We start from the raw sequence: 23,283 nt of genomic DNA on the forward strand, positions 1-23,283 counted from the left end.
CGAAAACGAAAGGTGACCAGTGGCGTGATATGCTTTCATCTGGCATTGGTGCCCCCACGACCCAACACCTGGGGCAGGTGTTAAACACATGCTGCTAGGGCGTGCACTACGTTGACAGTACTGATCAGGACCCTCAAGTCTGACAAACATACAAAATTAATTAACGAACAAATACATAAATCAATACATATGTAATCGACTACGTTCAAAAGCAAAACGTATGCCTGGCTCTCTCAGATCACTTCTCATCATAAAATGTGTGCGCACAGAAAACAGTAAGATGAGGTGTGAGACATGTCTGGATTCTGAGCATACATCTGATGGAAGTGTGGACGTGTAGCGAACCCTCCATGTGTGGACACACTGACCGGTTTGTTATAGAAATGTTATTGAACACGGCACCAAACATGATTATACATAATTTCTTGAAACGTTCGTTATTATTTTTCATTCTAAGATGCTTCAGCGAAAGATCAAAGGCGCCGACAGTACTTTAATCAGACGATAATGTGCACTTTTTGCATTGCGTCACAATGTATTGGCGTCACTGCGCCATTCTAGTCTGCCCCCTCGTAATCGAAATAATTTTGCGTTACGTCACATTGTAAGCGACGTCACGATGCATGTCAGTTGTCATCGCTTCGTAAAGCCTTCTACAGTAAACTACTCCGTTGCATCCCGTTTCTTGGTTTGCAGTTGCTTCACGCAGCTAACATCACTGGTGCAATCATTACGTTTATGTTTTCCGACGGTTAAAATGTCTCAATTCGATTCACAAGTTTTCAGCGACACGGTAACGTTCGCAATGTTTCCATTCCCACAATGAAATGTGGAATGTCGCTTGACCACTCAGCTTCATCTGGATGTACTGATCTAAACTTACGTTGGTAGTAGAAATGCGACGTTCATATTGCTCAATATGGTTTACGTTAATCATAGATGTAATTAAAATAATTTAGAGAAGGTATTTAATCCGAACGTAAACCGTCATCAAACTGTTATCATTTGGTCTTGACGTAGGGGGGCAGACACATCAATAGAACAGCTCGCCAGTTAGCCCTGTGCGAGGATTCTTAATTTAGGTCACTGACACCGTGCGTTTGTTTTCTGCCTTAAATTAATCGTAATTATCCTTAGAAAGAATTAAATTTGGCATCTTAGAAAAGAAATACAGTTCGCTCTACCACCATGTCTAGTGTAATAACGCACACCTTCGCCCTGAACTATTATAACGTTAAAGCAGTCGGACGCAAGCGTCCTCGAACTTTAAATATAATAGTTCAGGGCGAAAGGGTGCTTTATTACACTATACATGGTGGTAGAGCGAACTGTATTCCTTAATTAATATATATTTCACATGAAGTTTCAAACGGCACACCTGATGACGTACACATGGGCGCCTATGCGACTGTCATGAGTGAAGTATTTTTACGCCGCATTCACGCGCTATCATACACTGGCAGCTTTGATAGTATTTGAGTTAAGTTCACGATGAACAAATGTGTGTGTTAGTGTGACCTTCATGAATATGCATCACATTATTTACATATGCAATGACTGATATGACAAGTTATACCATGACATGGTATACCATGACGCCGAAGACGGGGGTTGAGGACACACGACCAAGTAGGAGCTGTACAGAAATGCTGGTACTTGTTAACATCGTTTTCATTGTATCAAGGAATATCAGACATGTTGATTTTGTAGGTAGTAATTAAATTTCCAGAAAATAAAGTATTGGATCATTCTTTAAAAAATAACTCGGACATTACCTGTAGAGACGGCCTGCGTATCTACTGCCTTGTGTAAGCATTAAACCCCCACCCACCCTACCCTGCTAGGCTGCACGCTAATGACAAATATGAACCAATGTATTCTGAATGCTAGTTTTAACGTATGAAATAATGCTGCTTATATGTTCATTGTGACCATGGTATCTGGCTGTCTGAGGGAGCAGTCTCATCAACCTATTGCTGAAATTGATTAAGGCTGTGCCGTGACAGCATTGAAACATGTAATTACTTAAAAGCGTGGATTTAAATGCATAATATCCAACGACAGTCACATACTAGGTGGTATAATGTGGTTATTCAACATCAATGTAGAAACAGCTGTAACGATTGGATCTGCCCGGCACTGATGTATCGCAACTTTACTTTTGAGACAGAAGGTACGGCTAGCGCCATTCCTTCAAGCAGTCACATGTAGTACTGAGTTTCTACAACACGATCCCTCATGTACAGCACACTGACTTCCACTGTCCATATTGGAATGGTCAACAGTTCAGTTGTACATGCGACAACAACAACAACACCCACTCCACTCCAGTGCACCTTGCTGTACATGCACGACGACACGGAGGTAGAGGTGCAGTATGGAATCAGTCACGACGAGGTTCAAGTTGTAAGGTTCACTCCCTGACCCCAACGAATCACACACATCTTCAGTGTTTAAGATTATATCCAGTTTTCTTGAACTTTATCGTGAGTTTTTTCCAGAAAGTGCCGGTATTATTACCTTTTGGACCACGTTTAAAGTCATCTCCAGTTTCGTGCCCACTGTCGCTGCTCGAGCTCTCGAGACTTCCCCATCGTGGACCGCCGTTCCGCGCCTGCAAGAAGGATTCGTAGGAGGACTCATATGGTACACCGTCACGTATTGACTTCTTCTGTGGTTTTCTGGCTGCGCCATCAAGCCCGATACCCAACTTGGTATCGTTAACGCTATAATACCTCAAGGTCGTCTTCCCGGTGTTCTTCGCATTTTGTTTGAACAACGATTTTGTTGAGTCTCGCTTCGGTTTCTCGCCCCTCCACGCCTCTGTCCGAGACTTGCTGCTATCCTTCTTCTGAAGGACCCTCCGCGAAACTGGCGGTTTGGATCTAACTGTGTACATGGGGCGATCGAACTCATAGTCCTCCTCGTCGTCTGAAAGGTACCGGGAGAAGTCCTCCCCTGGAAACTCCTTATAAATACTGTCTCTTCTCTTGTCGTGTACTTTGTCATCGCCCTCAAAGTCCAGAGTCATTTCTTCCTCTTCGTAATCAGGAGCTGGGATATCGACGCCGCCAATCTTCTCCACGGGAACGCTCTGTCTGGACTGGGACCTCTGTTCTCTGTACACGTTTCCATGGTGTAGCGTTGCTGACGTCGAAGAGTCTTTGAAGACGGGGTTGGAGCTGAACTGGTCGCCAGCATCCGAAGACGAAGTAATGAAGGTTTCCTGTATTTCTGAATAAATGTTCTCAGATGGTTCAATTGTCATCGGAATATCTTTGTCACCGATGATGAAAGCTTTGTTCACCTTTCCTACTTTGTCTCTATCACTATGTTCAGGCTTTGTGCTGTTGTCAATCGGAATATTTGCACTCCCATCACTGGCTAGTATTTTAGGTTTGTAGGCTCCCAGTTGGGAGAAACCTCCACCTTTTCCTTTGGCGTTCAAATTGTATTTCTTTTTACCTTCTTTTCCTTCATACTCAAAGCCACCAGCCGATTGTCCAATGAATAGGTCACGCACGTGCGGACCGCGGTTCATCGCCATCTTGAAGTTGTGGTCGACTTAGTTATTCACAGATACCTGGAAAGATAAGAATATACACTTAATTAACAAATGACATGCGCGGTAGTGATAGTCTGCTTGAAGTTTACCAGATTTAGCATGTCGTTATTGCAGACATTTACAAAAAAGGAGGAAAACCATAGCTAAAAGAGTATGTGTGTCAGTATGTGCAGCCACTCCATCATCATGGAGTATAATGTCTAACATCGAGACCGACATTGTTAATGTACTCCTGAAACACTTTACAGGTGCAGCACACACAGCGGACAGCAACGCATAAGGCAAATGGTGACGTATGTTCATCTCACCGTAACACCATGATCATCACGTTTCATCACGTCAGATTATGTTCCATAACGTTAAATCACGTCCCGTCACGTCTCATGGTCTCCCCTCATGTCTAGTAACGTGAAATCATGTCCCCTCAAGTTGCATGACGTTCCATAACTTCAAATCTTGTCCCGTCACAATTCATGACGTCCAATAACGTCAAATCATGTCCCGTCACGTTTCACGACGTTCCATAACGTCAAATCATGTCCCGTCACAATTCATGACGTCCAATAACGTCAAATCTTGTCCCGTCTAATTCATGACGTCCAATAACGTCAAATCTTGTCCCGTCACTTTTCATGACGTCCCATAACGCCATGCGTCGTGCTCGTGCACTTGTTAGATCCCTAGTGCTATCGAAGTGAGATTATTGCAACAGCGCCTACTACGGATCACCAGATAAACTCATCTCAAAACTACAACAGTACAAAACTCAGCAGCTGGCATTGTCAAAAAAGTGTCCAAGAGAGAACATATCTCCCAAGTTTTACGAGCCTTACACTGTTTGCCCATAAGAGCCAGAGTGGAGTATAAAATCCCGAGTCTAGCCCACCAGTGCTATCATGAAACTGCTCCCGACTACATCAATGAGTTGGTGACCAAACATGTTCCATCGAGAGCCTTACAATCAGCCGGTCAACATCTATTAGTCATCCCAAGACGTAAACTAGAAGTCTTTAGTTTCCGCTCCTTTAGTTATGGAGCTCCAACACTATGGAACCATCTGCCACTCGAACTCAGACTAACAACATCCCTTGATTCATTCATATGTGCCTTAAAAACATTCCTCTTCAGAAGATACTACAGTGATTAACAAACATATCCTCAAAAGTTTAACTATTTAATGTACAAATGTTTATGTCTTGTAGCACTCCAATCACCTTTATATGTAGCGCTTTGAGCATACATTTTTGTATGGAATCCAGCGCGGAATAAATACACATAATACTATTATTATTATTAAATCTTGTCCCGTCACGTTTCGTGATGTCCTATAATGTCAAATCATGTCACGTCACGTCTCATCAAATCTCAGTCTATCTGGTACAGTCTTCCGATGCTAGCATACTTCAGCAAGTAGCAGTTATCTGCACCAGGACTACGTCATCTGCTCATCTGTACAATTACATATCCGTTTGTATATCACTGCTATTGTCCTCCATCTATACTACCTAGGGTAGGTCGCCCGACACCCAGCTGTTCGTTCGTGACAACATTTTTAAAACCACATCCTCACGCCTCGTACTGGTTAAAAGATGTTCCCTTTGTTTGAGAACATCCGGATGCAGCCCTGGTGTACTGTACATAACTGACGTGAACATCTGGGAGTGCACATGCCGCTTGGGTATCAGGCGTGACAGCGCCTTTAAATAGTTACATATACCATATAATGTTCATAAATGTAAACGAGCGTAATAAAAAAAACTAACTTTCATACATTTATTCTACAGAATATAACAATATAAACATGCTGATTTGAAATGGTCTAAAGTCCTTCTGTGGGATACATTATGAATCACTCAGCATGTATTGTGACGTCATTACATTTATTGGAATAGAATACAAGTTGTTATTGTGCCCTGACAGAGGTAGGTTATATGACGGACTGAAGTAGAGCGTGTCGAGGCTACCAGAGGAAAACAGACTCTATACCACTACCCCACACTTGTCAACACGGCTAGGCTGTCCCATTGCCAACTTACCTTACCCATGGCATTGACGTCTAACACAAGATCAACACATACATGTATACACTGAATACAGGGAATATACACAACAATCACGGCAAATAAACCTGCTAAATATGTCAATGAGTAAAGTATGTGTATTATGTCACCAGACTGACAATACATTGAATCTTGGACGGTTGTGTTATCAATATGAAGTACCACAGTAACAGTGTTGTGACCACTGAGGGGGTCGCTGAAAAATACACGAGGTGGGAGGCTAAGTTACGTGCTTGGTACACAGTCCTCATTCAATCAGTACATGTTACATTATTTGACTTGACTACGAAGTTGAGCTACAAAAATCCCTCATCATTTGGATTACCTTAAATTAAAACGTCGGTCCCTTCGTGTCGAGGCCATGTCCGTATCTCAATCATGTAGGCCAATACAAGCAGGTACTACAATACATGTATAAAACATATCGTTATGTATATTTCTGTTTTCCACTGTGAAATTACATGACTTGAATTACATACTGGAGTCACATTGACGCCAATTCCATGACCTTAGGACAAAACCAGTATTGAATCCCTACAATTACACCGCTTCATATCCTAGAAACATGACAACTGGTTGTCCGATAACATCGCTGAAACCACCTACCGTCTTTGTACTGATACCAGCTGATATAGCCCATACGCCTGTGTTCTACACGCGATGGACAGAGGTAACCGGGTATGCTGGGCGCGGCCAGATAACAAGTGACGAGAACTTCACGATAATGAAATGTCAGGTCTAAACAAGGAATTAAGTTGCTGTCTAATTTGTCAGTCATTGAACTGAGGAGGTATTTCCCAACGTTCTGCTGATATTGGGTTTTCTAAGCAGTACGTTAGTGACGGTATTTGGAACCGGCTACACAAGATTATTTTAATGATCTATATAGGGAAATGGCTCGTTTCATTACGTATGAATGGTAGTGAATACACAGTCTACTCAGAAGCTTCGACTTGTCGCCACAGCCAGTTCCCTCATGCGTGAATACATCTCGGGTAATAGAATGAGGACGTAATTAATCATTTCTAAATAATTCAGAAAATAATAGACGTGTTTTTACTTTTTCAGATCCCCTATCTCTTCAGGTGACGCCTTCCGATCTTGTATAGTCATGGTGTAGCTAGACGTCGATAGCTTGTACTTACATGGAGAAAGTGCAGGGCATTGAGTACCTCAGATAACCCCAAAACATATCAGAAAACACGGTGCTGAAAAACCCTTTTGATAATGCTGTTGACTGTAATCTCGTACCGCATAACATTATCCATCCGTAGATTGCATATTATACATGCAGCCCAGCTGTTATCACAGTGGGCACGTCTACACTATAACTCACCCAATATAGGACTCAATATGTAAATTTAGTACTCACCCTTTGAAGACATCACTGTTTACTGTTTAATAACTTTACTACGTTATTACACATTGTGATTAAATTACGTATGACGTCAAAGTGGTTTACAGTTATGACGTCACAATGCTAATACTTCTGTCACAACAGTATTAGACCTTGCTTGACTCGCGGAAAGCTGAGAGTCATTACACTCGTTTGCTCGATATTATTTTGCTAATGTTGAGTGAGTAATAAATAAAATACTAAACTATGTCCCTTGTAATACCATATTTATGAAACTCGTGGATGGTATTCGTATTTAACTCGCTTTTGCTCGTTAGATACCAAACCATTCACTCGTTTCATAACTATGGTATTACACGGGACATCGTTTAGTATTCTCTATTTATTACTCACCCGTTGAAGATATCACTGTTTAATCATTTTACAATGCTATTACACATTGTGTAATAACATCGCGTGATACCGTACGTATGACGTCAAAGTGATTTACAGTTTATGACGTCACAATGGAAATACCTCTCCTCCCCACAATAGTATTTGGGCCTTCTTTTGACTCCTCGGAAAGTTGAGAGTCATCACACTCGTTGAATTCTTAGGAAAGAAGTACTTTGCTCGATATTATTTTGCTAATGTTGGGTGAGTAATAAATAAAATACTAAACTATGTCCCGTGTAATACCATATTTATGAAACTCGTGAATGGCTTTGGTATCTAACTCGCTTTCGCTCGTTACATACCAAACCGTTTACTCGTTTCATAAATATGGTATTACACGGGACATCGTTTAGTATTCTCTATTTATTACCTATATGGTGAAACAGAACCAGTGTCACATATATCATATGTGCACATTTATGCCTAGCAACCATTGTTTCTGTATTTCGTCGTCTGTGACGTCATTAAACAATTATCGACGTGACGTCGATGAAGAGGGCCGTCATACTTGCTTACCGTGTTTTACTGTGCACAAATGTACATGAGTAAAACGGATAATAAAGACACTATTACACTCGAACAAGTGTGTCACATGACTTATACGAAACTATGAATTGCCCTCGCTCTCACAATACAAAATTTCACACTCGTTTCGTATACGTCGTATGACACACTTGCTCGTGTAATAATCTCTATATATTTAACATTTTCATAATTGAATGACACTGACACAAAACATAAACATGGATGTAGATATACAAGCTAACGTGAAATACATGTATACAATAACATTTTGAATAACAAGGACTCGGGATAATGTCAGATCGACTCACCAGATCGGCTGTCAAATGGTTCATCTTTCTTATGACGTCGTAAGGAATCGTTGTGTATTTTCTCATGAGCTTGTTACGACATTCTATGGCCGAAAGTTAAAGCCTCAATCATAGTTAGTCAATACCTTCACAAGCTGTATTCGCCATACCGTTGTATAAACACTAACATTCACATAGAATACAGTATTGCTAACCTACTGTCGTCACGCAGTCACATGTTGAATATCTTTCACTGGAGATCATGTGGCTGGGCCAACTACCGGGAGACTAAGCAGTGTTGCAACAAAGGGGCTATTTACCCCAGCGCTACCCCGTCTACCCGCCACACAACAGCACACAGCCAGTATGGGATTCTTCACCAACTGGATTTTCATACAGAGCTATTGGTAGATGAAATATCCGCTATAAATAACCGGTATATATACGACTTGCTTTCAAGCGTGATGTCAGTCGGCTGGTGACAGCGACAGCCGCTGCTGCATCCCAGGCCTCAGTGAATAGACCGTTCTTCACGGTATGTTATCGTGAAAGTGCTGTGTATTGTGTGTCTGTAATCATACGGGGAATATTTCTGAAGAGTGATTCAGGTGTGGGTTTGGCTAAGATGGGCGTGGCGTGTAAAGGAAACAATACATGACTGATTCTGATGTGCGTCACCGCCATATAGGAAGATGTCGGGATGACGTTCCACCAGCATCATAATAAACATGCATTTAACGCCCGAGGGACAGATCCAACATCAACAGGTGTCAGTACGCTGGGCAGACATCCTGCTTCTAACACTCTTAAAGGATAGCCCCAAACAATTGCATAAGAGACCAGGAGATACAAATGCATTACGTAACACTTTGCATTCATATCAATATATTATCAAAACCGTTCATGAATATATACATATAAACGCACCATATCGACAATCCGTCACCATATCGTCTAATAAACCTACACGATTTGCATATAACACAAAGTCAATATGAGCGGCACTATAGGAGGGAGAAATACACTGAAAGTCACAATCAATAGGCAGTTATCGGTATTGAGATGACGGCATGACATTGAGTCCCTCAGACGGAAATCACCCGCAATTTATTTTATATGACAATGATTAGGTGTTCCTCGTTATATACCGATCATATTACATATCAATCAGGTTACACTGCGCCACAAATCAGATGGTTAAAACAGAGGCGTGATGAATATGCTGAACTCCCCTTATTAGAGCTGTCCAAGAAACGAGTGTAAAGTGAAATATTGTACTTCACATTCCTAATGCTACGGTTGGTGCAGGAATTACAATCAGTAAAGTATTTAACTTATCTGATCAACCTCCTGTTCCTGTACATCTTGTTCTTCCTAGTGTGAGATGCGAACAAAGAAATATGCACAGTCCAATCGTTTAGAGAATTAGGACATGAACAACTCACAAAAGACATTATTGCCTTACATGCGGTTTTTGTAAGCACATACATGAGCAAAGCATCCGCTTTACACCGACCTAACGTAAACAGTCTGGATGCTTGACGAGTTTGCCAGCATGCCTAACATGAGCGTCTAGCAGCGAATTACTGGTGTTATGCAGGAATATATCTGTGATGAAATATTCATGTCTCGGCTATACGTCAATAGAGTGCAGCTCTTATTGCAAGGGTCGAACATGCACAGGATATCGGGAATGACTTATTGATATCAATGTCAAAGTTACACAGGCAGATGGATGTCAAGAAACGGGATATGAGCTAACTGGCAAACCATGGCACTTTTAGTTTTGGAAGTTTGCCTGAAAAGTTTAAAACTGTGGCTTCAGCATTACATCATTGGTTTTGTATGACTAATCAATTCAGTACCTTATAAGCACCTGATGTTGTAGTGAGTAATCAATGTAAATATAATTTAAGCAACACACATGTCATGTTTTAAGTATATATAATTGTTATTCAGCTGTAGGTGGGTATCAACATCATAGCTGTACTTAAAATGGGTCTGAAGCATACATCCTAGGATATATTTTGCCATATGCGTTGAAGGAACAATCTATTGGTCCAAAACACGCCCCAGCAACGTATGCTTGTGGTGCTAGGCGACCAAATTGTATCGGTTGGGCAGGCTCAGGGACTGTTGATGATTTCACGCAATCACTGGATCGTCTGGTCCAGCCTATATCATGTACAATTCGCGGCTGTAGATCTGGATTACTGCTGACTGCATCGTTAACAAAGATTACAAAACATATTTTTGATCCTTTAAGTCTTAATACGTAATTAAATTCACATTTTATTCGAATCCCTGATCATGGGCTTGACTGGTCTTGGCTGTGTTCTCAACATTAATGTTTTAGTTCGGATCAATGATTTATATAAAGAAACAGCATAAGCAATAAGAAAGAAGAAACCAACATCAAAAGCTTATAGAAATAAATAATTCAATCAGGTAGAAATAGATAAAGTATATGCATATAGAAATAATAAATATATCTCACGTCAATACAGCTTATGTTCCTGACTTTCACCAGTGAGTGAAGAACGGTCACCTGCAGCCTGGAGGAATATCGTCACTTCACCGACTGGATGGAGCAACCTATATCAGTGTGATCAGACTGGGAGGCATCGATCCCCACACACGTCAGTATTACAACAGCAGAGATTACACAACGTTTCTTCCTAAGTACGAAACCAAACAACTGACAAATCTACAGCCGAGAAACAGAGCCCGACTTACACCGACATACATGACATTAGAGTTATCACCACTAACATCACGAACTTGCATAATTATCAGAACGTGTATCACCTGTAACCGTGCACTTGAACATTACCACCAACACCGGAGGCTTATCGTTTCATAACGTTAGTTGTATGTCTTGTGGGTCATCCCGGGAGAAGCCGTTATGTTACCCTGCCAGGCTGAACCCAGTGGGGCATGACCTGTAATATATCTCTGTAAAGAATTCCTTGCCTAGGGCGTGCCTGTGTTGAGAACCCACCCGAGCTACCGGGCTATAACTTTGTTTATCACATGCCGCGAGATATAGCGATATACACGCTACATGTAGACGTCAGCATATGCTTGTCTACAACACGCACGAATGTTTTTGTAACATCAAGTCAGTAAGCACGTTGCAAATACTGTCGTGGATGTCCTTCTTTGTTCAGTAAAATGTATCTGGATGCTACCGTACCTCAATGGGAGCCTGGTGGTTCGTGAAAGCTACGGTGTTTGTGCACAACTCTGAATAATACAGCTATGTCAAGCCTGAATAGATAGAATTCTTAAAGTGATTCTCTGTCGACCTTTGGATGATGTCCCAGAACACTGCTTACAGTTGACTGTAGAAAGTACTATGGTAAAGTGGGCCCGTGGTAACGAAGCTATAACCTGTCTGGACGTCATATCATTGCATGTTATATAGGGAGCGTTTGAGAACGCTAAGGGGTCGCAGTTCGATGTACAGAGTTGCGTCCCTTAAGCGTACCAGGAATCTACAAATTTTGGTTCGAATTCAGCATCCTCTGTTAATGTCTTTTGCTTTGCCAGCACCATTCCCGTGCCCTGGTTTCACGAATGACGTAACCGTCTTCAACCTGCATCACGACGGTCTCACCTCCTGCATGATATATATTATGTGGTGTTCAAGTCGACTTTAGCTCAACTCACCATCAGTCTTGTGGATAGAGAAGGGTCCGAGAATACCCTGAATGTCTCGCTTATATATACTTGTCACAGTACATCTTTAAACAAATGACGGGAGTTGTGTCTATACCCATTTGACGGGAGTTGGGTCTATACACATAGGTTGTAAGTTGGTAATAATATAAGCACATGTGACGGATTTTGTTATAAACACATGTGCCGCGAGTTAGTTCTATGTACATGTGATGTAAGTTGTTGATAAGCATCTCTGACGGTTTTTGTTATATACATGTGACAGGAGTGGGTTATAAACACGTGACAGGAGTTGGTCATATACACATGTGACGGGAGTTGGTTATATACATGTGACAGGAGTTGGTCATATACATTTTACGGGAGTTGGTTGTATACATGTGACGGGAGTTGGTTATATACATGTGACAGGAGTTGGTTATGTACATGTGACAGGAGTTGGTTATATACATCTGACGGGAGTTGGTTATATACATGTGACAGGAGTTGGTTATATACATGAGACGGGCGTTGGTTATATACATGTAATGGGAGTTGGTTATATACATGTGACAGGAGTTGGTTATATACATGTGACGGGAGTTGGTTATATACATGTGACAGGAGTTGGTTATAAACATGTGACAGGAGTTGGTTATATACATGTGTCAGGAGTGGGTTATATACATGTGACAGGAGTTGGTTATATACATGTGACGGGAGTTGGTTATATACATGTGACGGGAGTTGGTTATATACATGTGACGGGAGTTGGTTATATACATGTGACGGGAGTTGGTTATATACATGTGACGGGGGTTGGTTATAAACATGTGACAGGAGTTGGTTATAAACCTGACAAGAGCTGGTTATATACATATGACAGGAGTGGGTTATAAACGTGATGGGAGTTGGTTATAAACATGTGACGGGAGTTGGTTATATACATGTGACGGGGGTTGGTTATAAATATGTGACGGGAGTTGGTTATATACATGAGATGGGAGTTGGTTATATACATGTGACGGGGGTTGGTTATAAACATGTGACAGGAGTTGGTTATAAACCTGACAAGAGTTGGTTATATACATATGACAGGAGTGGGTTATAAACGTGATGGGAGTTGGTTATAAACATGTGACGGGAGTTGGTTATATACATGTGTCAGGAGTGGGATATATACATGTGACAGGAGTTGGTTATATACATGTGGCGGGAGTTGGTTATATACATGTAATGGGAGTTGGTTATATACATGTGACAGGAGTTGGTTATATACATGTGACAGGAGTTGGTTATAAACCTGACAAGAGTTGGTTATATACATATGACAGGAGTTGGTTATAAACATGTGACAGGGAGTTGCTAAAAACGACGACACAGTTGGTTGGTGATATACATGTGACAGGAGTTGGTTATTATATACACACGACACAGGAGTTGGTTATAAACATATGACAGAAGTTGGTTATATACATGTGGCAGGAGTTGGTTATAAACATATGACAAGTTCGTTATAAACATGACAAAAGTTGGTTATATACATGTGACGGGAGTTGGTTATAACACACGACACAGGAGTTGGTTATATACATGTGACGGGAGTTGGTTATATACATGTGACGGGAGTTGGTTATAAACACATGTGACAGGAGTTGGTTATAAACACATGTGACAGGAGTTGGTTATATACATGTGACGGGAGTTGGTTATTATAAACACATGTGACATGAGTTGGTTATAAACACATGTGACGGGAGTTGGTTATATACAGGTCATCAACATGACCAAGTGAGCAGTACATGTCTAATATGTTTCACCTCAATGTGCATTTGTCCATGAACTCACCTTTGTGTGTTCATATAGCTGTGTCATTCTACGGTGTGACATTATGAATGTCTTGTAATATCAGTTTGTTATGGTAATACAGATAGTTTCATCTATTGCATTTTTCCGAGTGATATCGTCAATATTCTAAGCATGGTTCTTAAACGGTTCTGCACAAAATATTGTTGAATACACTTATATTTCACTTTCATAAAATGTCGGATTCATAATTTGTTTTCTTATTAAATATTCTGATCGTCGTGTAAGATCCTTACAACTACTGCGGTATGACACTTACAGCTACTGTGGTAAGACACTTACAGCTACTGGTAAGACACAGTTACTGCTGTGTAAGACACTTACATCTACTGTGTGTAAGACACAGCTACTGTTTAAGACACTTACAGCTGCTGTGTAAGACACAGTTACCGCTGGGTAAGACACAGCTACTGTGTAAGACACTTACAGCTACTGTGTAAGACACTTACAGCTACTGTTTAAGACACTTACAGCTGCTGTGTAAGACACAGTTACAGCTGGGTAAGACACTTACAGCTACTGTGTAAGACACTTACAGCTACTGTGTAAGACACTTACAGCTGCTGTGTAAGACACAGCTGCTGTCTGTAAGACAGCTACTGTTTAAGACACAGCTACTGTGTAAGACACAGCTACTGTGTAAGACACTTACAGCTACTGTGTAAGACACAGCTGCTGTGTGTAAGACAGCTACTGTTTAAGACACAGCTACTGTGTAAGACACAGCTACTGTGTAAGACACAGCTACTGTGTAAGACACAGCTGCTGTGTGTAAGACAGCTACTGTTTAAGACACTTACAGCTACTGTGTATAAGACAGCTACTGTGTAAGACACAGCTACTGTGTAAGACACAGCTACTGTGTAAGACACAGCTGCTGTGTGTAAGACAGCTACTGTTTAAGACACTTACAGCTACTGTGTGTAAGACAGCTACTGTTTAAGACACAGATACTGTGTAAGACACTTACAGCTGCAGTGTGTAAGACAGCTACTGTTTAAGACACTTACAGCTACTGTTTAAGACACTTACAGCTACTGTGGAAGACACTTATTCCTCCTGTTGCCAATGATTTTGTGTTTGTGTCCCACTACTCAGTCACCACCCTGTTTCTCTCAGCTACATGTATTTACACACGCTCTCGGCACTCCCCGACACTTCAGGCGCTGAGATGTAAGTGATCCACTCACACTACCGCGTCCTGTTCAACATCTAGTCAGAAGCCAGCTGTACTTCACATTAAACTCTTCGTAACATTAAGTGGCTTATACACTTTAGGACCGGCTGGAAACAATCTACCACCAGCCACGTTAGATCTGCTGGTCCGATACGCATGATGGACGCCGATCAATACCAAACACCTTCGATTGCCAGGTTATTGAACGACATTCATCTTTCACTGCATGACTATCTGTCCATATTCCATCTAGACAGCGTGTTGACAGTATATAGAGATGTCACCCACCTTATCACAGTAGTTGTCAAAAGTCCACCATTCTTTCTCAACTGAAAATAGTCCTGTTATTTCTTCCGCTGAAACTGTCGTCTGCCTCACTCGTCGTGTGGTGTTCGGGCTGTCTCGGAAAATCTTCTCCGGGTAGCACGGTTTCGTTTTGGCGAATGTTCCGTTGTTCCTGGCTCTAAGTGTTTTTCTGTACTCGGATGTATTGAGACATTGAGGGTTGATTCTCGGTGATCGTGTGAGATGTGTGGTCGAGTGGACAACTGGGAGTGTGAACTGGGTGGATGAGCGGATGAGTGGACGTGTGAGGTAAGCGGGCAGTGGGAGGGGGTGGTGGGGATTGGTGGGTGGGTGCTTGCTTTGTATGCTAGCGCATAGGCGGATGAAGAGGGGGAAGGGGTGTGCAGGGGTACGCACCCACCTTTTGTCCTGAAAGTTGAGTAAATGAGCATTGAAGCTCTCGTGAAAACGGGAGAAAATGCACAAAACCCACCCCCCACCCCTTTCTCAAAAAGATGTATCCGCCCCTGAGCGATTGTGATAAAGACCAGAAAGTAAAACATTAACCGCCCAGGTAGTTTCGATTCCAACACCGATATGTGTGTTTGACGGCCATTATTTGGATACCTTTGTGGTTGATGATTGTTGAAAACTATTCTTTCACTCACCGGCGCAGGGGCGGATACAGGATTTTCGTTTGGGGGGTTGGGGGTGGGGGTGGGTGCACGCCAATCCTCGGAACCCTGGGAATAAAACATTTAGTACATTTGGATCCGCACATGCCGGCGTATTAATTCTCTTCAGGTATTTCGTAGCCTCAACATTTCAACGATCTTCATTCTTAACCTACGCTGTTTCTGTAACCTGACTCTGTATCAAGTAGGTAAAATTGTCTTTTCAGTGATGCTCTTTCATGAGTCATTACAAACAGCAAAACCGAACACTAAACATTCTCTCAAACGCAACATGTTTGTGAGTTGCGGGTAAGTGAACCGGTTCTCTGGGTGTCACGATGGCGCTTTGTCTCCGAGCTTTCTTTACACTGAATAACGTCGACGACTACAAACCCACCATGACCTGTGTGCCCGTCTCTGTCGGCGTAGTCTAAGTGTATGCTGGGGTGTGGTGGCTGTAGGCGGTTCTGATCACGTCAACCCTTTCAATTTGTTATTACGTACATATCGGGCACTGAATGTGCTGGGTGGCGTTCATTCTCCAATTGTTCTTGTCACTGGTGTTTTTTTCCAAAAGTAATGATGCATACATATTGGCAATAAATGTTAAAGTGTGTGCCATACTTTCTCCCGACAATGTCCTGTTGTTAACACAGAAATAACTGTTACGGTTTCCTCGTACATTCCCAGTGTTTACAACCCCCATAACGCCTATCATGCGTTAGCATAAGCGACTGTGTTGTACTCGCCAGACAGCACTCCCATTCTGTCTAAGGGGCACAGGGCACGGGGCACAGGGCACGTGTGGCCCATGGGGAATATGTCGCACACCGTTGTTGGAGCCACGCCCTCGTCCTCCATCTGTACATAGAGTATCCCCTGTATATCCAGAGTCTTCTCACCAACACCATATCCTGTACAGGTGATCCTTTAATACATTGCACCCATCCTCCAGCTGTATAAAGTCTACACCCCTTCATCAAGACAACCCACACGTTGCACCCAACCTCAACCTGTATAAAGTCTACACCACTCTATCAAGACAACCAACACCGTGCACCCAATCTCAACCTGTATAAAGTGTACACCCCTTCATCAAGACAACCCATACCTTGCACCCAGCTCCAACTTGTATAAAGCCTACACCACTTTATCAAGACAACCCACACCTTCCACCCATGTCCAACCTGTATAAAGTCTACACCCCTTTATCAAGACAACCCACACCTTGCACCCAACCTCAACCTGTATAAAGTCTACACCCCTTCATCAAGACAACCCACACCTTCCACCCAGCTCCAACCTGTATAAAGTCTACACCCCTTCATCAAGACAACCCACACGTTGCACCCAACCTCAACCTGTATGAAGTCTACACCGCTTTATCAAGACAACCAACACCGTGCACCCAATCTCAACCTGTATAAAGTCTACACCCCTTCATCAAGACAACCCATACCTTGCACCCAGCTCCAACTTGTATAAAGTCTACACCACTTTATCAAGACAACCCACATCTTCCACCCAGCTCCAACCGGTATAAAGTCTACACCCCTTTATCAAGACAACCAACACCGTGCACCCAACCTCAACCTGTATAAAATCTACACCGCTTTATCAAGACAACCCACACCTTGCACCCAACCTCAACCTGTATAAAGTCTACACCACTTTATCAAGACAACCCACACCTTGCACCCAACCTCAACCTGTATAAAGTCTACACCACTTTAACAAGACCACCCACACCTTGCACCCAGCTCCATCCTGTATAAAGTCTACACCACTTTATCAAGACAACCCACACCTTGCACCCAACCTCAAGCTGTATAAAGCCTACACCACTTTATCATGACAACCCACACGTTGCACCCAACCTCAACCTGTATAAAATCTACACCACTTTATCAAGACAACCCACACCTTGCACCCAACCTCAACCTGTATAAAGTCTTCACCACTTTATCAAGACAACCCACACCTGGCACCCAACCTGAACCTGTATAAAGTCTACACCCCTTTATCAAGACAACCCACACCTTGCACCCAAACTCCACCTGTATAAGTCTACACCACTTTATCAAGACAACCCACACCTTGCACCCAGCCCCATCCTGTATAAAGTCTACACCACTTTATCAAAACAACCCACACCTTCCATCAAGCTCCAACCTGTATAAAGTCTACATCACTTTAACAAGACAACACACACCTTCCACCCAGGTCCAACCTGTATAAAGTCTACACCCCTTCATCAAGACAACCCACACCTTCCACCCTTCTCCAACCTGTATAAAGTCTACACCCCTTCATCAAGACAACTCACACCTTGCACCCAACCTCCAGCTGTATAAAGTCTACACCCCTTTATCAAGACAACCCACACCTTGCACACCTTGCACCCAACCTCAACCTGTATAAAGCCTACACCACTTTATCATGACAACACACACCTTGCACCCAGCTCCATCCTGTATAAAGTCTACACCACTCTATCAAGACAACCCACACCTTGCCCCCAACCTCAACCTGTATAAATTCTACACCCCTCCATCAAGACAACCCACACCTTCCACCCAGCTCCAACCTGTATAAAGTCTACACCCCTTCATCAAGACAACCCACACCTTGCACCCAACCTCAACCTGTATAAATTCTACACCCCTTCATCAAGACAACCCACACCTTGCACCCAGCTCCAACCTGTATAAAGTCTACACCCCTTCATCAAGACAACCCACACCTTGCACCCAACCTCAACCTGTATAAAGTCTACACCCCTTCATCAAGACAACCCACACGTTGCACCCAACCTCAAGCTGTATAAATTCTACACCCCTCCATCAAGACAACCCACACCTTCCACCCTTCTCCAACCTGTATAAAGTCTACACCCCTTCATCAAGACAACCCACACGTTGCACCCAACCTCAAGCTGTATAAATTCTACACCCCTTCATCAAGACAACCCACTACTTCCACCCAGCTCCAACCTGTATAAAGTCTACACCCCTTCATCAAGACAACCCACATCTTCCACCCAGCTCCAACCTGTATAAAGTCTACACCCCTTCATCAAGACAACCCACACGTTGCGCCCAACCTCAACCTGTATAAAGTCTACACCACTTTATCAAGACAACCAACACCGTGCACCCAATCTCAACCTGTATAAAGTGTACACCCCTTCATCAAGACAACCCATACCTTGCACCCAGCTCCAACCTGTATAAAGTCTACACCCCTTCACCAAGACAACCCACACCTTCCACCCAGCTCCAACCTGTATAAAGTCTACACCCCTTCATCAAGACAACCCATACGTTGCACCCAACCTCAACCTGTATGAAGTCTACACCAATTTATCAAGACAACCAACACCGTGCACCCAATCTCAACCTGTATAAAGTCTACACTCCTTCATCAAGACAACCCATACCTTGCACCCAGCTCCAACTTGTATAAAGTCTACACCACTTTATCAAGACAACCCACACCTTCCACCCATGTCCAACCTGTATAAAGTCTACACCTCTTCATCAAGACAACCCACACCTTGCACCCAGCCACATCCTGTATAAACTCTTCACCACTTTATCAAAACAACCCACACCTTCCATCAAGCTCCAACCTGTATAAAGTCTACACCACTTTAACAAGACAACACACACACCTTCCACCCAGGTCCAACCTGTATAAAGTCTACACCCCTTCATCAAGACAACCCACACCTTCCACCCTTCTCCAACCTGTATAAAGTCTACACCCCTTCATCAAGACAACTCACACCTTGCACCCATCCTCAACCTGTAAAAAGTCTTCACCACTTCATCAAGACAACTCACACCTTGCACCCAACCTCCAGCTGTATAAAGTCTACACCCCTTTATCAAGACAACCCACACCTTGCACACCTTTGCACTCCAACCTCAACCTGTATAAAGCCTACACCACTTTATCATGACAACACACACCTTGCACCTAGCTCCATCCTGTATAAAGTCTACATCACATTTTATCAAGACAACCCACACCTTGCACCCAATCCTCAACCTGTATAAAGTCTACACCCTTTATCAAGACAACTCACACCTTGCGCCCAACCCCCAACCTGTATATAGTCTACACCACTTTATCAAGACAACCCATACCTTGCATCCAACCTCAACCTGTATAAAGTCTACACCAATTTATCAAGACAACCCTCACCTTGCACCCAACCTCAACCTGTAAAAAGTCTACACACCTTCATCAAGACAACCCACACCTTCCACCCAGCTCCAACCTGTATAAAGTCTACACCCCTTCATCAAGACAACCCACATCTTCCACCCAGCTCCAACCTGTATAAAGTCTACACCCCTTCATCAAGACAACCAACACGTTGCGCCCAACCTCAACCTGTATAAAGTCTACACCACTTTATCAAGACAACCAACACCGTGCACCCAATCTCAACCTGTATAAAGTGTACACCCCTTCATCAAGACAACCCATACCTTGCACCCAGCTCCAACCTGTATAAAGTCTACACCCCTTCATCAAGACAACCCACACCTTCCACACAGCTCCAACCTGTATAAAGTCTACACCCCTTCATCAAGACAACCCATACGTTGCACCCAACCTCAACCTGTATGAAGTCTACACCAATATATCAAGACAACCAACACCGTGCACCCAATCTCAACCTGTATAAAGTCTACACTCCTTCATCAAGACAACCCATACCTTGCACCCAGCTCCAACTTGTATAAAGTCTACACCACTTTATCAAGACAACCCACACCTTCCACCCATGTCCAACCTGTATAAAGTCTACACCTCTTCATCAAGACAACCCACACCTTGCACCCAGCCACATCCTGTATAAACTCTTCACCACTTTATCAAAACAACCCACACCTTCCATCAAGCTCCAACCTGTATAAAGTCTACACCACTTTAACAAGACAACACACACCTTCCACCCAGGTCCAACCTGTATAAAGTCTACACCCCTTCATCAAGACAACCCACACCTTCCACCCTTCTCCAACCTGTATAAAGTCTACACCCCTTCATCAAGACAACTCACACCTTGCACCCATCCTCAACCTGTAAAAAGTCTTCACCACTTCATCAAGACAACTCACACCTTGCACCCAACCTCCAGCTGTATAAAGTCTACACCCCTTTATCAAGACAACCCACACCTTGCACACCTTGCACCCAACCTCAACCTGTATAAAGCCTACACCACTTTATCATGACAACACACACCTTGCACCCAGCTCCATCCTGTATAAAGTCTACATCACTTTATCAAGACAACCCACACCTTGCACCCAACCTCAACCTGTATAAAGTCTACACCCCTTTATCAAGACAACTCACACCTTGCGCCCAACCCCAACCTGTATATAGTCTACACCACTTTATCAAGACAACCCATACCTTGCACCCAACCTCAACCTGTATAAAGTCTACACCAATTTATCAAGACAACCCTCACCTTGCACCCAACCTCAACCTGTAAAAAGTCTACACACCTTCATCAAGACAACCCACACCTTCCACCCTTCTCCAACCTGTATAAAGTCTACACCCCTTCATCAAGACAACCCACACCTTGCACTCCAACCTCAACCTGTATAAGTCTACACATCACTTTATCAAGACAACTCACACCTTGCACCCAACCTCAACCTGTATAAAGTCTACACCACTTTATCAAGACAACCCACACCTTGCACCCAACCTCAACCTGTATAAAGTCTACATCACTTTTATCAAGACAACCCACACCTGGCACCCAGCCCCATCCTGTATAGAGTCTACACCCTTTCATGAAGACAACCCTCAACGTGCAGCCAACCTCAACCTGTATAAAGTCTACACCCCTTCATCAAGACAACTCACACCTTGCACCCATCCTCAATCTGTAAAAAGTCTTCACCACTTGATCAAGACAACTCACACCTTGCACCCAACCTCCAGCTGTATAAAGTCTACACCACTCTATCAAGACAACCCACACCTTCCACCCTTCTCCAACCTGTATAAAGTCTACACCCCTTCATCAAGACAACCCACACCTTGCACCCAACCTCAACCTGTATAAAGTCTACATCACTTTATCAAGACAACCCACACCTGGCACCCAGCCCCATCCTGTATAGAGTCTACACCCTTTCATGAAGACAACCCTCAACGTGCAGCCAACCTCAACCTGTATAAAGTCTACACCCCTTCATCAAGACAACTCACACCTTGCACCCATCCTCAACCTGTAAAAAGTCTTCACCACTTCATCAAGACAACTCACACCTTGCACCCAACCTCCAGCTGTATAAAGTCTACACCCCTTTATCAAGACAACCCACACCTTGCACACCTTGCACCCAACCTCAACCTGTATAAAGCCTACACCACTTTATCATGACAACACACACCTTGCACCCAGCTCCATCCTGTATAAAGTCTACACCACTTTATCAAGACAACCCACACCTTGCACCCAACCTCAACCTGTATAAAGTCTACACCCCTTTATCAAGACAACTCACATCTTGCGCCCAACCCCAACCTGTATATAGTCTACACCACTTTATCAAGACAACCCATACCTTGCACCCAACCTCCAGCTGTATAAAGTCTACACCAATTTATCAAGACAACCCTCACCTTGCACCCAACCTCAACCTGTAAAAAGTCTACACACCTTCATCAAGACAACCCACACCTTCCACCCTTCTCCAACCTGTATAAAGTCTACACCCCTTCATCAAGACAACCCACACCTTGCACCCAACCTCAACCTGTATAAGTCTACATCACTTTATCAAGACAACTCACACCTTGCACCCAACCCCAACCTGTATAAAGTCTACACCACTTTATCAAGACAACCCACACCTTGCACCCAACCTCAACCTGTATAAAGTCTACATCACTTTATCAAGACAACCCACACCTGGCACCCAGCCCCATCCTGTATAGAGTCTACACCCTTTCATGAAGACAACCCTCAACGTGCAGCCAACCTCAACCTGTATAAAGTCTACACCCCTTCATCAAGACAACTCACACCTTGCACCCATCCTCAATCTGTAAAAAGTCTTCACCACTTCATCAAGACAACTCACACCTTGCACCCAACCTCCAGCTGTATAAAGTCTACACCACTCTATCAAGACAACCCACACCTTCCACCCTTCTCCAACCTGTATAAAGTCTACACCCCTTCATCAAGACAACCCACACCTTGCACCCAACCTCAACTTGTATAAAGTCTACATCACTTTATCAAGACAACCCACACCTGGCACCCAGCCCCATCCTGTATAGAGTCTACACCCTTTCATGAAGACAACCCTCAACGTGCAGCCAACCTCAACCTGTATAAAGTCT

At 43.2% G+C, this 23,283-nt stretch overlaps 1 protein-coding gene across 6 annotated transcripts; it reads right to left on the bottom strand.

The window, feature by feature from the left end:
- Positions 1 to 1,277: 1,277 nt before the first annotated feature.
- LOC124276098 lies at positions 1,278 to 15,348 on the bottom strand. Of its 6 annotated transcripts, XM_046711760.1 has the most exons (3): positions 8,251 to 8,538; positions 5,951 to 6,026; positions 1,278 to 3,583 (listed from the first exon to the last, which is right to left on the bottom strand). In XM_046711760.1, the coding sequence occupies exon 3, from the start codon at positions 3,545 to 3,547 to the stop codon at positions 2,447 to 2,449; it is 1,101 nt and encodes a 366-aa protein (XP_046567716.1). In that variant the 5' UTR covers positions 3,548 to 3,583; positions 5,951 to 6,026; positions 8,251 to 8,538; the 3' UTR covers positions 1,278 to 2,446. The 6 variants fall into 6 exon arrangements, with proteins under 6 accessions (XP_046567716.1, XP_046567715.1, XP_046567718.1 ...); XM_046711759.1 differs by lacking the exons at positions 5,951 to 6,026; positions 8,251 to 8,538 and adding an exon at positions 15,221 to 15,348; XM_046711762.1 differs by lacking the exon at positions 5,951 to 6,026 and having other exon boundaries at positions 8,445 to 8,556.
- Positions 15,349 to 23,283: the final 7,935 nt, after the last annotated feature.

This window comes from Haliotis rubra, unplaced genomic scaffold (assembly GCF_003918875.1).
Source record: "Haliotis rubra isolate DU_JTF1 unplaced genomic scaffold, ASM391887v1 Scf2056, whole genome shotgun sequence".
Lineage (NCBI taxonomy): Eukaryota > Metazoa > Mollusca > Gastropoda > Lepetellida > Haliotidae > Haliotis > Haliotis rubra.

Bases quoted from the DNA above. Each gene is read 5' to 3' on its own strand.
- LOC124276098 (XM_046711759.1), bottom strand. From the start codon at position 3,547: ATGGCGATGAACCGCGGTCCGCACGTGCGTGACCTATTCATTGGACAA.